The sequence below is a fragment of the Hippopotamus amphibius genome, chromosome 4, assembly GCF_030028045.1.
Source record: "Hippopotamus amphibius kiboko isolate mHipAmp2 chromosome 4, mHipAmp2.hap2, whole genome shotgun sequence".
Lineage (NCBI taxonomy): Eukaryota > Metazoa > Chordata > Mammalia > Artiodactyla > Hippopotamidae > Hippopotamus > Hippopotamus amphibius.
The window spans coordinates 6055501-6069873 of NC_080189.1; the positions used below are offsets into that span (position 1 = coordinate 6055501).

The following is a 14373-nucleotide window of genomic DNA, read 5'->3' on the forward strand; positions in this document are numbered from 1 at the left end:
TCCCCTCCTGCTCTCCACTGTGCTTGATGCAACTGGGCCACACAGTAGGAGCTAAATAAATGTATCTGGAACAAGTGCAGTTTTCCCTGGCCACTGGCACCCACATGGATATCCTCTTTTTCAGAATTCGTGGAGCCCTTTTGTGCGAAGTCCTAAATAACCAGTCCCCCACCAGGCACTTATTCCCCAAACGAGCTAATTTCCAGAATGGCCCGGGGAAGTTACAAATGCAGATCCCTGGACCCCCATCCCAAAACCCCGCATCACATCCCTCAGAGGGAGCCTCAGAAACGTGTCCTTGAGCAAGTCCCGTGGGTGAGGACTAGCAGCTTGGGGAATGCCCACCCCAAGGAGCAGGCAGAAGGGAGCCAGCTCAGGACAGAGCTTCTCTGTCTCCAAAATGGACACAGTTCTCCAGCATCATAGGGCTGTTGCTGGTGTCTAGTCACAGGACACAGACAAAACAGGGGACAAACTCCAGAGCCCCGGGCAGGCCTGCAGGGGAGGACGAGGCTGCGGAAGCTGCCCCCTCTGACCGCCCTGCCCACAGCTCCGGACCCCTTCTCTCTTTAGCCTGGATTTGAACCAGACAGGAAACCCACACCTCTCTTCACCTGACTCCCTTTAGAATGTTACCAAGCCTGGAGCCCACGGAGGTAGGCAGACGGTGCCTCTGCAAGTCAGCGGGGAGCAGGCCAGCCAGGTGCTGGCCCGTCCAAGGAATTTCACTGCTTAAAAAGCCCTGGGGGAAAGCCAAGGGCCACAGGAACAAGTCACCCAGTTGACAAAGCAAGGTTCCTGCCAAAGCAGTAGTCGCCTGGGGCCACGGTCCGCTTCCAGGCCTTCCCTGTGGGGCTTCCCCTTGGGCAGACCTCCTGGGACCCCAAGGGCTACTTCTCCCCACAGCTCATCCTGGCTCCCAGCTCACTTGGCCTGGCATCCCTATGTTCCACGTGCCCAGGCTGTCCCCCATCTGGACAGAGGCCCGGTTCCTCTGCAGCCCTCTTTCTAGGACACAGCGAGGACACCCGAGCAAGTCCCAGGAGCTCCCCTCCCTGCAGGTCCCTCGCTTCTCTGAGCCTTGGTGTCCCCACCAGGGGAGTGAGAGTGGCTCAAAGGTACCACACGTGGTAAGCCATCTACTCCTCCGTCCCAGCTCCTGGTGACACTTCGCTCATTCCTTAAGGCTAAAGGGTGGACAGGTTTTCTTTTTCCTTGGCCTCTGGTGGGAAAAGGAACTCCCTCCCTTCAGATCCTGTCCTGAAACACAGGAAAGCCCCAAGTTCCTCTGCTTCTTCCTGCCCTGGCCACAGGGCCAGAGGGGCTGAGAGAAGCAGGGAGAGGATAGGAGGGCAAGGTGCCACTGCGCGTCCTCAGTCGCAAACGCAGCCTGACCGCATCTCCCCGGTCACCTTCAGGGCTGGGACAAACACACCCTTCACTGAAGTATTACCAAGTGAGGCTTCTTACACACTAGGAAAATGTCATCCCTTCCCGCTAAGAGGCTCATCCCTAGTAAACACAGGATCGGCCTCCCAGGCAATGACTGTGTTTACGTAACAGCGCTGACCCGGGGCCGCTGGGCCCTGGCAGGGGGACTCGGTCAGGCTCAGAGAGCTAGCAGGGAAACGCCCGCCCAAGAAGCTGCACCCCTCCCTTCACTGAGAAAGGTGGGGACGCTGCTTTGCAGGACAGCAGCAATATGGTTTGGCAGATGGGGAGAGGAAGGATATAGGGCAGAAATTGGAGATTCTAGTTTTCTGGGGTTTTTTTTTTTTTGATGCCTGCCTACAGCAGAAAAGCTGGGGCGACAGAAGTGGGAAAGCAGGGGTGAGGTGGGTTCCAGGAGATAGGCTGGAAAAAAAAGGGGGAGAAGGAGAAAAAAGGTGGGAGGCCTTGCCAAGAAAGAGCAGGGAAGTAGGGGCCAGGAGAGCTGGGAATGGATGTGTGAGGAGCAGCTGGGCCCTGGTGACAATGAGACATCGGGTCCCAGGATCCGCGACGGTGATACCAAGCTTCCAGGCTAAGCAGACACACGGGGTACTTCCAAACCGCAGTGGGGAAGTTGGTCACGGGGGAGGGCTCTAAGAGGGGAAATTCTGCCTCTCACATTGAATTCAAGACAAGGGTGAAAACCCAATGTGTCCCAGAGCTCTGGCCTTCACATCCCTGAAGATGCCTGGCCAGAGACCTCCTGAGCTCGAGGGGTGGAGGGTACCGTTAAGGAAGCTGGAGTTAGATGTGAATCCAGCCGGCTCCTGCCTTTCCCTGCTTTGGATGGATGCCTTCCTTCACGCCTGCTGGGGCTATCCCAGCCCCTCCAAAAGGGGCGGGGGGGAGGGCACCTTGGCGCTGATGGGAACTTACTTCCTCGGGGGACCATTGAAGCTGCAGGGAATGGCTCTCCCCACCCCACCCCTTCAAATCTAGGAGGAAAAATTGGTCATCTCCTCTCTTTGGGGCCCCGGTTCACACAAGTGCCATCTCCTGGTCCCCAGCCACACCGATGATTCAGGCCATTTACTCAGATCCATGCTAATGAGTTTTTTCTGTTACCTAATTAGTTCACAGTGAACTCAGCCTTGAGAGAAAAGAGATGAGAGAGGACTGGGAAAAAAACAGAAAGAAGGCAGATGCGAATGTTACAAGAGCAGGACCCCAGCTCTAAATGGGGTCCCCTATCCCCCAAAGACCAACTACTCCTTCCTCAGCCATGGTGGCCTCTGAAAGCAGAAAGGGGGTGTTCAGGTGAGGGACCACCCCCCTCCCCAGAGCCTCATACAAAGAGAGAAAGATGGGAGTGCAGCCCTAACTGTGAGACCCAAGTACTGGACAGGCCCCTGCCCACAACTCCATGTCATCAGGAAAAGGCCTCGCACTCTCCCTGCATCTCCCAACCCACCACCTGCTGGTGGGCGTCCCCCTTCAAATGGAGCCGGAGGAGGAAGCAGATGGCCCAGGACGAAGCCCATCTGCCCCACGGGCGCTCAAAGGTCACCGTGCCGCTGGGGTGCCTGCCGGTGCTGCCCGCCCCACCACACCAGGGGTCGTGGGACATCTGCCAGCAGCGTGCACTCACTTCCTCAGCCCCTCGGCAGCCGAAGTCCGGGGCCGAGAGCCTAGAGAAAGGAGCGCTGAGCAGCTCAGTGGCCCGGGATTCCAGCCCCCCACGCCTGGCGCCTATCCCTGGAGGTCGATCAGCGCCCACCAGCCCCGAGCCCGCCTCTCGGGCGTCTCCCTGGAGAGCAGCGTCGGGTGCCCGGCGCGCGTGGGGCCCAGCGAAAGCGCCACTGGCCCGGCCGGGGCCTCCCACGCGGCCCCGGCGCCCGAGCCCCGCGCCAGGCCTGGCCCGCGCCCGCCCGGCCGCGGCAGCGTGGGGGGTGTGCGTCGGGAGAGCGAGCCTGGGCGAGCGCCACCCTCCGGGGCCCGCGGGCGCCGGGCCCGGGAATGCTGCCATCCACTAACGGGAGGCTCCGCTCCGCCGCTCCGCCGCGGGCAGGGCCGGGACAGCGGCTGAGACGCCTCTCCGGCAGCGGCCCCACCTCCCGGCCCGCCGAGGCCTCCGCCGCGCCCACACTCCCCGGCCATGCCTGACCAGACCTGGCCCCAGGGCCCGGGAACCTCTGCGGCTCCGAGCGCACCCGTCCCTGGAGCGACACCACCCTCACGCCCTGCAGCACTAAGATCAGAAAACGTGTCCCCTGGCACGGGATCTGCCCCCAGCCCCAAAGTATCCCCGCGCGAGAAATGGCGAAGCCTGGCCGCCGGCTCTGCAGCGCCAGCGATCAGCAAACCGCGTGGCCCCGACCTCAAGGCGCGCGAGGACCCCCAACGGGGAGAGCGTGGCCGGAACGGGCCCGCAAAGCCCCAGGCCGGCGCCGGAGGGGCTACCGCGCCCCAGCTCCCGCAGCCCCCGGCTCCGCTCACCCTCGATGGAGATGACGTGCTCCCGGATCTGGTTCTGCAGCGCCAGGTCTTCGATGCGCTCGATCAGGTCGTAGATGGCGTAGATATTGGGATGCACGGACTCGAAGCGCTGGATCTCGGCCCGGATGGCCGCCGAGTTGGAGAGCGCGAACTGCTGGGGGGGCCCGCCGGCCAGCTGCTGCGAGGGGCCGCCGCCGCCCCCGGCCCCGGGCCCTGCGCCGCCGAACTGCCCGCCGCCCCCTGCGCCGCCGCCGCCACCGCCGCCGCCCCCCGGCGCCGCCAGGCTCGGCTGCTGCTGCGGGCTCTGCCCCCCGCCCGCCTGGAAGTTCATGGCTCCGGAACCGCGGGGCCCGAGGCGGGCCCGGCCGGGGCCCGGGGCGGCGCTGCGGCGGCGGAGGCGGCGGCGGCGGCGGGCGGGCGCGGGGGGCTGGCGGGGTCGGGACTAAGGAACCGGCGGCGCGGGGCTAGTGCATGGGGCCGGGGGCCGAGGCCGGGAGGCGCCGCCGCGCACGCTGTGGCCACCGCTGCCGGGCGCTTCCCAGCGCCGCGATCCCGCTGCCTGGGAGCAGCCTCCAGCGGCAACAACAACGGGACCGGGAGCGCGCGGCCCGGGCCCTCCCCCCGCGTCATGCGCACGCACCGCCGCCCCCGCCGGCTCCGGCACACGCAGCCCGAGCCCCCCTCCCCGCCGCCCCCGCCCCTCCTGCGCGCGGGCCCCAGCGCCCCCGCCCCTCGCTCGCTCTCTGGCTCTGCAGCCTCCACCCCCGAGCCGCGCGCTCCAGCCCCAGCGGCCGGCCCCTCCCACCCAGCCTTGGCCCTTCCGTCTCCTCTCCAGCCCCCACCCACACCCGTCGCGAGGGCCACTCGCTTGGAGGGGACAACTGCCCTTCCCTCCTCCCGGCCCCGGCTGTCGCTTTCGCCTCCCTGCGCTGGTCTGGGTGGGGTGTCCGATCCCTGGGCAGTGCCCTGCGCCCGAGGGTGCTGATGAACGCGGCTGATTGGCCAAGGAGGGTCGCCAGCCCAGGCCCAGCTGCGCCTCCCTTACATCGCCCTGCCTTCAGTGCGGCACAGTCCCTGGGCCCCGAGGTCAACCCTAGGGATCACCCCGACCCAGGGTTCTCTCTCAGGCCCTCCCTGGACTTTCCATTGCCGGCCGCAGCACAGAGGCTGGAAATTTGGGTTCCCGGCTTCTATTTCCAGTTCTTCCTGAGAGCTTCTTCTGCGGGGCCCTTGGAAATGACACTTTAAACAACAAACGTCCCCACTCTTATCTTGCAGCCTCTCCTAAAAGCCCCCACTGCAGAACTGGGGGAGGATTCAGTGAACACTGCTGGACCCCACTGGAAGAGGGAAAGAAGAAGAGAAAGGAATCAAATATCATGCCTCTTTCCCACTCACCCCATTCAAGACACCAGAGTCCACATGACGGTCTCAATTTTCCTTGTCCTCTCTACCTTGTCTATCCTGTGTTCCTTTCCACTCCTGGGGCCAGGGAGTTCTCTTCAATGTCCTAGTTCCTCTGCACCCCCATTGCTAAAGATGTATGCAGGTCTGCTAGCACCCCCCCCTTTCCTAAACCCCATAAGAGGTGGCATGTGCAGAGCCCTGGTCCCAGCCAATCAGCCTGCCAGGGCTACTCCCCGATGTCCTCTGGCACAGTTGACAGGTATCACACTTTTACTTCCCAGGCCAATCTGGGTCTTTTCTCAGCAAAAAGTTGCCCACCATTCAGCTACCTACTACACAACTCTACCCCAATACCAACCCAGTCACCATTCCTAAGTTTCTTGTATCTTCCAAAGAACCTGGTGCAAGCTAATCAACATTGGGGGCCTCCCAAGCCCCTAAGAGGTGTGGACTCTGCCTACCTGCTGGACCTTAAGAAAGTCTTGCACCCTCTCTGGGCTTCATCTGCAAAATACAGTGGTTAAACAGATCACCTCGCCTGATGTTCTAAGTCTAAAATCAATATCTAACATAGCTTTTGGATGCTTAATTAAAATTGACAGCAAGAAGTTGCACCAGGTACCTCCCAGTAGAGATGCTGAGGGCAAAGAGCCCTCTCAAAGTGTTGTCCCAGCAGCCAGCACACACCTGTTCTAGCACTGGTGGGCTGTCTGTTTCCTCTATTTGTAAATGAGCCACATGAGGGCAGAGATAGAGTCTGATTCACCATTGTATTCCCAGCATCTCACCCAGTGCCCAGCACATAGTATACATTTAATAAATATTTCTCGAATAAATGAATAAATGGGAAGGAAGGAACTAGAGATAAGTTAGTTATGTTTGTTATAAATCTAAACTGACATTCCCAAGGCAACATTTGGAGCTTGCTCCCACAAGTAGGCATTTGCTATCAGAACACTGGGGTACATTACTTTTAATTAAGACTGGCCTATAAAATCTAGGATGTGAGATCTCTGTGGCTAAATGAGCTCAGGGGAAGGAGAGAAAACCCAAGGGAATGAATTGGTCCAAGCTAGGCTGAGGCTCAACATCCCCTCTACGGCAATACTCTAAGGACCCAATTTCTGAGCCCAGATTTGGGTGGAGGAAGTGTTCTAATACTAAGTGAACAAATATCTATTGTGTGACAGATCCTCTACATAGTTTTCACACTTGTTTAATAAAACACCATATTTTTTCCTTACTATTGTCTTATGAGGTATGTTTTAGGAACAAAGAAATTTAGGTCCAAAGAGATTCAGTAATGCACCCAAGGTTATATAGTTGATAAGCATGGGATAAGGGATCAGCATTTGTACCAGGTTCCAAAGGCCATGCTTCCTGCACAGTCTTACAGGGACAAAGTGGAGGAGGGGACCAGGTAAAAAAGGCAGCCCAAGGCGCCCGTGGCCAGTCCTGAAGACGGATCTCTTCAGCCAGCCTGGTGAAGCAGCCCATGGATATTGGGCTCTGGGTTGAAGAGTCAACCTGGAGGGTCCAGGATGCCTTCTGGAGTCCACTCTGATTTAAGATAGGCGGGGTAGGGTCCACCTGAGCTCCCCAAAGGTTGTTCTGACAGGCTCCAGCTGACGTTGGTTTCTGGAGTAATAGATGCACTGGCTGCCCGCAGGGAGGGGGAGGCTCCCGCTGACGCCCAAACCTCTGCGAGTTAGCACACCCACCAAACCCGCTCCCACTAGCCGCTCAGCGATTTGCGGGGACCAGAACCAGGCAGCTGAGCCCCGCACGTGGGACCGCAGCGCGGAGGGCGGGGACTACGCACAGCACTGGACTACAAGACCCACAATGCCCCGGGCGGCGGCGGCGGCGGGGAAGTGGGGGGGTGCCTTCAGGTGTCTGCGACCTCACCACCTCCCGCCCGGAAGTGCCCGAGGGTCCGCTATGGAGCTGGCGGAGCCGTGCGGTGAGTCCCTGCGGCTTGACCGCGCCCACCCCGCCGCCCCACGAGCTGGCCCCCGCTCGCCCCGCCCCGGGATCGCCCTTGCCCTCCCGCCGCTCGGGGAGTGGGGGTAGGGGGCGGGAAGATGGGAGGGGTGATGGAGGATGGGGGTGGGGAGGGCGAAGTCTTAGATTCCCGGGCGAGATCTGGGGTCGTGCTAAAGGCTGGGTTCGGAGAGACTTCCAGAGGAGGCGCGGGGTCGGGCCGCCTCGGGATGGGGTTGGAGTGGACCAGGAGGGGCCGAGTTGGGTTGGGGGTGGCAACCCTCCGAGGTTCCAGTTTGCCAAAGGGCGCAGTTTGACATTTGGCGTGGGGAAGCCTTGGGAAGCAGTCCCTGGCCGCGAGTGGGGGTTTGGGTAAATGGTAACGGGGCTCTGTGTGTGTGTGTGTGTGTGTGTGTGTGTGTGTGTGTGTGTGTGTGTGTAGAGACCTTTTATTTTATGCCTTGGAGAAACTTTAGCTTTGAGTGAAATAGACGAAGGAGTAGATAAATTTTGGGATGACCTAGACGGAAAGAATAGGTAAGCTTTGGGGTGAAGTTTGGTGCGGGTTGAATTTAGGGCAGAGGTTGCTAAGGTCAAGGCGCTAACCTCGGAATAGGGTTTGGGTGAATTGGGGAGTTGGTTAAAGACCTTGAAGTTAGGTTACAAAAAATTAGGAAATTAGGACTTGGGATTTGGTGATGGGAAGGGGTATGTGGGGCAACTTTGGGGTGACCAGGTGTCAGAGCAGCCTGTGTCCCAGGGTGGGGCTTAGGTGAGCCTGGAGGGGAATGAAGACTGTGGGAGAGTTGTGGTGGGGTGGGGTCAGGAGTCCCCTGAAGTTCAGAGGGCTCCTGGTGGGTGGGCCAGCCCCTCATGGGTTCTTTGTGCCTCTCCAGCTCGGTAGTGCAGCGGGCAAGGCAGGTGCCATGGCCCTGATTGAAGGGGTGGGTGATGAGGTGACCATCCTTTTCGCGGTGCTTGCCTGCCTTCTGGTGCTGGCTCTCGCCTGGGTCTCAACACACACTGCCGAGGGCGCCGATCCACCGCCCCAGCCATCAGGGGCCCCCACACCAGCACAGCTCGGCGAAGCCATGGCGGTCACCGACAGCATCAGAGGGGAGGCCCCAGGAGCTGAGAACCCCAGCCTGAGACACAGAGGTCAGGTTGCACAGCCAGAGCCTGGAGAGGGGATCCCAGCAACACCGCCACCTCCGGACTCCCCCCAGGAGCCCCTGGTACTTCGGCTGAAATTCCTCAACGACTCAGAGCAGGTGGCCAGGGCCTGGCCCCACGACACCATTGGCTCCCTGAAAAGGTAAGCTGGGAAGAGGACAGGAATGAAGTGATGAAGAGTGGGATGGGAGTGGTCACAGACCTAGAAGGGCCACGGGAGATATCTGTGACTTCCCCCTCATTTTACAGATGAGGGAACTGAGGCCCTCCCAATCACACACTGTGTTGTTCCCCTGAAGCAGGAGGGGTCCCCTTGGAGGACCTGACCTGGGTGGTAGGTGGAGGGCAGAGGTGAGGGCGGGAGAGGATTCCGGGCAGGGGGCCAGGATTGCCTGAGACCTGCTCTATTACCCAGGTCCCTCTCTCCTCAGGACCCAGTTTCCCGGCCGGGAACAGCACGTGCGACTCATCTACCAAGGGCAGCTGCTAGGAGACGACACCCAGACCCTCGGCAGCCTTCACCTCCCTCCCAACTGCGTTCTCCACTGCCACGTGTCCACTCGGGTGGGTCCCCCACACCCACCCTGCCCACCGGGGTCAGAGCCAGGCCCCTCCGGGCTGGAAGTGGGCAGCCTGCTGCTGCCTCTGCTGCTCCTGCTGCTGCTGCTGCTCTGGTACTGCCAGATCCAGTACCGGCCCTTCTTTCCCCTGACCGCCACTCTGGGTCTGGCCGGCTTCACCCTGCTCCTCAGTCTCCTGGCCTTTGCCATGTACCGCCCGTAGTGCCTCCACGGGCTCTTGGCAGTGTGGCTGGCCCCACCGGACCTTGCTCCCCACGACACGGTGGGAGTTGCTGTCTGCCCAGGGCCGCCTCTCCGACCTGCCTCTTCCCACTACCCTGGAGCCCAGCCCTGCGCCGCAGAGCACTCCGGGGGCCGGCGGAGGCCCCTCCCTGTGACCTCCATGGCTCTGGGCCACCTCCCGGGGCGGCTGGCCCTCAGTCCCCACTGACAGTCGGCTCCTCGGGGTCAGACAGCTGCTGTCGCTGCCTTGGCCCTGAGCAGAGCCGGGCCACGCCCCTGGGCCCTTCTTAGTGTTCTGCCTGAGGACCTGGCCACCTCTCGTCCCTGATAGCTCCTTGGGCTGATGTAGGGACCCAGGGACTGTGAGGGGCGGGAGAAGGGGGGCTGGGAGGGGTGGAGGGGATTTTCTGGTACATGTGCGGATTAAAGAACTGTGAAGTTTTCACTCTTGGCGTGTGTCTGCGTATGTGGGCCTTGGGGGGAGGGGAGCTCTTGCCCACCGGGAGAAAAGGCACGAAGCGCGCGGACCCGGCACTTCGCTCGGCCCGACGTGCCCAGGCCGCTCACCGACCCTCCCTTGGCTTTTCGCCCCAATCTCAGCCGCTAGCCCTTGGCTCCGCCCCGGCCCCGCCCCACCGCCGCGCGCGCAGCTTCCCGGAAGCAGGGGGCGGGGCGCCCGGCGCGCGGGGCCTGACGGGAGCCACGTCTTTGCTGGCCGAGGACTGTGCCGCGATTGGCGTCTGGGTGGCGATCCGGGGGCTGCTGGGAAGATGGCGGACTCGGTGGCCCCCCGATGAGGAGGCCGCGGGGGGAGCCCGGCCCCCGGGCCCCGAGACCGGCTGAGGCAGCGACCTGCGCGGGGCCTGGGGAGCCATGTAGGGGTGGCGCCTGCGGGGCGGGCCTCGGGAGGGCGGCGGGAGTTTGTGTTGGCGACCGTGACCACGGTCTCCTGGCATCCCCGGGCCGGGTGGGTGTGGGGGCGCCTGACACCGCCGACTCCGCGCCATAGCAGAGCTGCGCCTCGGGCTCCACGGGCGCCCTCCGAGGTGGGCTCTGCGTTCTCGTTTCACAGGCGACGAGGCTTGGGCAGAGAGACGAAGCCACTTGTCCAAGGTCACGCAGCTGGTAAGTGGGAGCACCCAGCATGGAACCCAGGACCGTCCGGCTGCGGAGCCCGCGTTCCACCCTTCGTGCCGCCGCCGCCGCCTCCTGCGGGAGGGGGAGGTGGTCGGGAGGGCTTGTCGTCGGGGCGAGCTGGGCTCCAGGCTGGGCGCGACCACTAACCAGGTTCGTGACCTGGGGCTTAACGTAACCCCTTCGCCTCTCTGGGCCTTGATTTCTCCACCTGTGAAATCGAGCTAATGCCAGCCCTGCCTGCCTCCTTGTGGGCGTGTAAGGAGGGCCAGAGGAGGTGATGCATGTGGAATTGCTTTGTAAATATCCCCACGCTAAGCGCACTGAAGGATTGCGATTGCTGTTTCAAAGGATGGAAGGAGGCAGAGAGGGGCGGGTTGGGAAGAGGACCAGAGCAGTCATTAAGAAGGGTGAACACGAATCTGGGTTGCTCTGACCCCAGGCCCCTCTGGATGGGGAGTGAGGTGAGGAGTAGATAGCTGGTCTTTCTCCCTTTTGGAGAATACCTCACCCCCTTTTCTGGGCCACCCCTCAGGGTCTCCATCACCCAGCTCCATGCTTCGAGTCCTGCTTTCTGCCCAGGCCTCCAGTGCTCGGCTGTCTGGCCTGCTGCTGCTCCCAGCAGTACAGCCCTACTGTCTGGGGCCCAGCAAGTGGGGAGACCGGCATCCTGGAGGACGCCCCCATGCAGGCCCTGTGCAGGGGCTGCAGCGGCTTCTGGAACAGGCGAGGAGCCCTGGGGAACTGCTGCGCTGGCTGGGCCAGAACCCCACCAAGGTGCGCGCCCACCACTACCCTGTGGCACTTCGTCGCCTGGGCCAGCTCTTGGGGTCTCAGCCACAGCCCCCTCCTGTGGAGCAGGCCACACTGCAGGACTTGAGTCAGCTCATCATCCGAAACTGCCCCTCCTTTGACATTCACACCATCCATGTGTGTCTGCACCTTGCAGTCTTACTTGGTGAGGACGGTGTCTGGGGGTGGGTGGGTGTTAATGGAAGAGAGAATCAGTAGAGGACCCGAGATCACTGACAGAACCCACCTCTCAGGCTTTGCCAGGAAGGCACATACTCCGCCACGCTTGCTGCTGCTGCCCCATATCCCTGGCAGACCAGGTGTCAAGCAGCAGGCGTTGCAGCCTAGCTAGGGTGCCACCCCAGGTCCCTTCTAATACAGTGCTCTGGGAAGCACTGCAGTTTGTCACTGTTAGCAAGAGATGAGAACTTACTTGCCTTCTTTGTATAAGGCCTTCCTCACAGGCTGTTCTGATGCCTTAGTTCACGTGGTATTTCACATTTCTCTCGTGTTTCCACGTGTTCTACAGCAAACCTTCCATCCCAGAAAAGAGGGATGAAAAGAACTGGGAATTCACTAACTGAACTCCAGGGTTGGAGCAGAGCAGAGTGACTCCCTGTACTAGGACTGCCTCCTCTGACCCTCTCCCTCCCAGGCTTCCCCTCAGATGGGCCCCTGGTGTGTGCCCTGGAGCAGGAGCGAAGGTTCCGCCTCCCTCCGAAGCCGCCTCCCCCTCTGCAACCTGTCCTTCGCGGTGGGCAAAGGTTGGAAGCTGCTCTGAACTGCCCCCGTTTCCAGCGGCACCCACAGCAGCACCTCATCCGCAGCCTGGCAGGTGCTGGAGGGGGTTAAAGGTGATGGGGGGAGGGGGGCTGCGGCGGAGGCAGGTGGTGTCTGGTGGAATGTAGTCGAGGTCTGGCCTGAGGGTCCAGCGTGATAAGCTGTTCTTCGCAGAGGCCAGGCCAGAGGAACTGACTCCTCACGTGATGGTGCTCCTGGCCCAGCACCTGGCCCGCCACCGGTTGCGGGAGCCCCAGCTTCTGGAAGCCATTGCCCACTTCCTGGTGGTCCAGGAAGCCCAGCTCAACAGCAAGGTGGGATTATCTCCCACCTTCCCATGCTTCTCTCCTAGTCATCCTCAGATGCCCCCACAGGCCTAGCCCCCATCCAGCTTGATTGGCTGCTTCCTGCAGCAGACAACCCTGCTAGGCTCTCTGCCCTCTCCCCTGGGGTTTCCCCTTTGCTCACACCTGTCCAACTGCCCAGCATGTATGCCTGGTTCTCTGCACGTCTTCAAACACTCCTAGCCACTGTCTTAGCTTGGTTGATCCCACTCTTCTCAGCCTTCAGGGCCAGAACCTACAGCCATATCTCCTCTGCTTGTTTGGAGACTAATCACATGGGGTTCAAGCAGTGCTTATGCTGCTGAGCTTCTGGTCTGCCTGTAGAGGGATTGTTCTGCCTTTATGGTAATGGTATAAGCTTGCAGGCCAAGCCTCCCTGAGGTTCAGCTCGTAAAAAATACTGGAGAACCAGTTCCGGCTGGGTGTTCCCACTGGGTGATGGGCTGCTTTTGCTCCACAGGTGGTACAGAAGTTGGTCCTACCCTTTGGGCGGCTGAACTACCTGCCTCTGGAACAGCAGTTCATGCCCTGCCTTGAGAGGATCCTGGCTCGGGAAGCAGGGGTGGCCCCCCTGGCAACTGTCAACATCTTGATGTCCCTGTGCCAGCTGCGGTGCCTGCCGTTCCGAGCCCTGCACTTTGTCTTTTCCCCAGGTTTCATCAACCACGTCAGTGGTGCGCAGACTGGAGGGCTGGCCGGGTCCCAGAGGGCAGTGGGCAGGGGAAAGCAGGGCCGGGGGTCTGCAACCCAGTAAGCCTCGTCCTGCTTTCCTGCAGGCACCCCTCATGCCCTGATTGTGCGGCGCTACCTCTCCCTGCTAGACACAGCCGTGGAGCTGGAGCTCCCAGGGTATCGGGGTCCCCGCCTTCCCCAAAGGCAACAGGTGCCCATCTTCCCCCAGCCACTCATCACCGACCGTGCCCGTTGCAAATACAGGTGGGTGGGGCAGCTTGGGGGAGGGGAGGGGAGGGGACCGGCCTACAAGAACCACAGGGTAGACAAGCCTGGGGGACTGTGAACTGTCCGCACGGCTGCACTCTAAGCAGTCAGAAAAAAAAGAGCCAAGCAGTGATGATATTTCCCAGGGGCGTGGAACTAGGCGGGACAGAGTTAGAACGAGTGTCCTGGGGGCCTTCCTGATATCTGTGTTCCTCTCCGCCAGTCACAAGGACATAGTAGCAGAGGGGCTGCGCCAGCTGCTCGGGGAGGAGAAGTACCGGCAGGACCTGACCGTGCCTCCCGGCTACTGCACAGGTGAGCTCCGGGAGGGCTGGTGGCTGACCAGGCTCACCGGGACACGGAGCCTCAGCTTAAGGCCAGTGGCTTTTCTCTCCGTGCCCTGCAGACTTCCTGCTGTGTGTCAGCAGCTCTGGTGCTGTGCTTCCCGTGAGAACCCAGGACCCCTTCCTACCGTATCCTCCCAGGCCCTGTCCACACACAACCCGAGACCCTGTGCAAAGGTAAGGGGAGAGGGTGGGAGCGCCTCCCCGCCTGGGTGGACAGCAACGCTGAGCAGTCACTTCCTCCTCAGGGTGGTGCTGATGCTGCGGGAACGCTGGCACTTCTGCCGGGATGGCAGGGTGCTGCTGGGCTCGCGGGCCCTGCGCGAGCGGCACCTGGGCCTGATGGGCTACCAGCTCCTGCCGGTGAGAGCCCGCCCCGCCCCCGCCCCTCGGGGACGCTCCGTGGCCGCTCCCCACCCCGCCCCCACAGGCCAGGCCCGAGGGGTGACCTGCTGCCCTCTCCCCCACAGCTACCCTTCGAGGAACTGGAGTCACAGAGAGGCCTGCCCCAGCTCAAGAGCTACCTGAGGCAGAAGCTCCAGGCACTGGGCCTCCGCTGGGGGCCTGAAGGGGGGTGAGGGGGTGCACAGGGGTTCAGGATGCCCACCCCCCACGGGGGGTGGACAGTTTGCACTTTGGCTGCCTCTGTTTTGATTTGTCATTAAAGTCCCTTTCCTTCCCCATTGCACATCTCGTTTTTGGGATGGAGTGGGCTGGGTTCCCCCACCTCCCTCCTTGCCATTCACA

At 61.5% G+C, this 14373-nt stretch overlaps 3 protein-coding genes across 13 annotated transcripts in view; 2 read left to right on the forward strand and 1 right to left on the reverse strand.

Moving 5' to 3' along the window:
• AGAP3 (ArfGAP with GTPase domain, ankyrin repeat and PH domain 3) overlaps positions 1-4258 on the reverse strand; it is a 57613-nt gene extending 53355 nt beyond the window's left edge. For 3 of the 4 annotated variants that reach the window (XM_057731310.1, XM_057731308.1, XM_057731317.1), the window contains exon 1: positions 3928-4258. In XM_057731310.1, coding sequence (XP_057587293.1) covers positions 3928-4258 — 331 coding nt within the window. The remainder of the gene's footprint in view (positions 1-3927) is intronic. The other variant, XM_057731312.1, reaches the window with a different exon arrangement.
• Positions 4259-7174: 2916 nt separating this feature from the next.
• Positions 7175-9738, forward strand: TMUB1 (transmembrane and ubiquitin like domain containing 1). Its single transcript, XM_057732074.1, has 3 exons — positions 7175-7297; positions 8214-8632; positions 8922-9738. Exons 2-3 carry the CDS (start codon positions 8244-8246, stop codon positions 9271-9273), a joined length of 741 nt encoding a protein of 246 aa, XP_057588057.1. The 5' UTR covers positions 7175-7297; positions 8214-8243; the 3' UTR covers positions 9274-9738.
• A 228-nt stretch (positions 9739-9966) lies between these two features.
• On the forward strand, positions 9967-14309 carry FASTK (Fas activated serine/threonine kinase). Of its 8 annotated transcripts, XM_057731181.1 has the most exons (11): positions 10016-10168; positions 10366-10418; positions 10963-11385; positions 11845-12054; positions 12174-12313; positions 12804-13017; positions 13120-13279; positions 13506-13597; positions 13689-13803; positions 13860-13989; positions 14097-14309. In XM_057731181.1, coding segments are annotated over exons 1-11 (1647 nt in total). In that variant the 5' UTR covers positions 10016-10166; the 3' UTR covers positions 14205-14309. The 8 variants fall into 8 exon arrangements, with proteins under 8 accessions (XP_057587162.1, XP_057587163.1, XP_057587167.1 ...); XM_057731179.1 differs by lacking the exon at positions 10366-10418 and having other exon boundaries at positions 9967-10168; XM_057731180.1 differs by lacking the exon at positions 10366-10418 and having other exon boundaries at positions 9967-10168; positions 13875-13989.
• Positions 14310-14373: the final 64 nt, after the last annotated feature.

Coding starts and splice junctions, on each gene's coding strand:
- TMUB1 (XM_057732074.1), top strand. CDS start 8,244: ATGGCCCTGATTGAAGGGGTGGGTGATGAGGTGACCATCCTTTTCGCG. Junction 8,633..8,921: donor ACCATTGGCTCCCTGAAAAG/GTAAGCTGGGAA, acceptor CTCTCTCCTCAG/GACCCAGTTTCCCGGCCGGG.
- FASTK (XM_057731179.1), top strand. CDS start 10,087: ATGAGGAGGCCGCGGGGGGAGCCCGGCCCCCGGGCCCCGAGACCGGCT. Junction 10,169..10,962: donor CGCGGGGCCTGGGGAGCCAT/GTAGGGGTGGCG, acceptor GCCACCCCTCAG/GGTCTCCATCACCCAGCTCC. Junction 12,314..12,803: donor AAGCCCAGCTCAACAGCAAG/GTGGGATTATCT, acceptor TTTGCTCCACAG/GTGGTACAGAAGTTGGTCCT.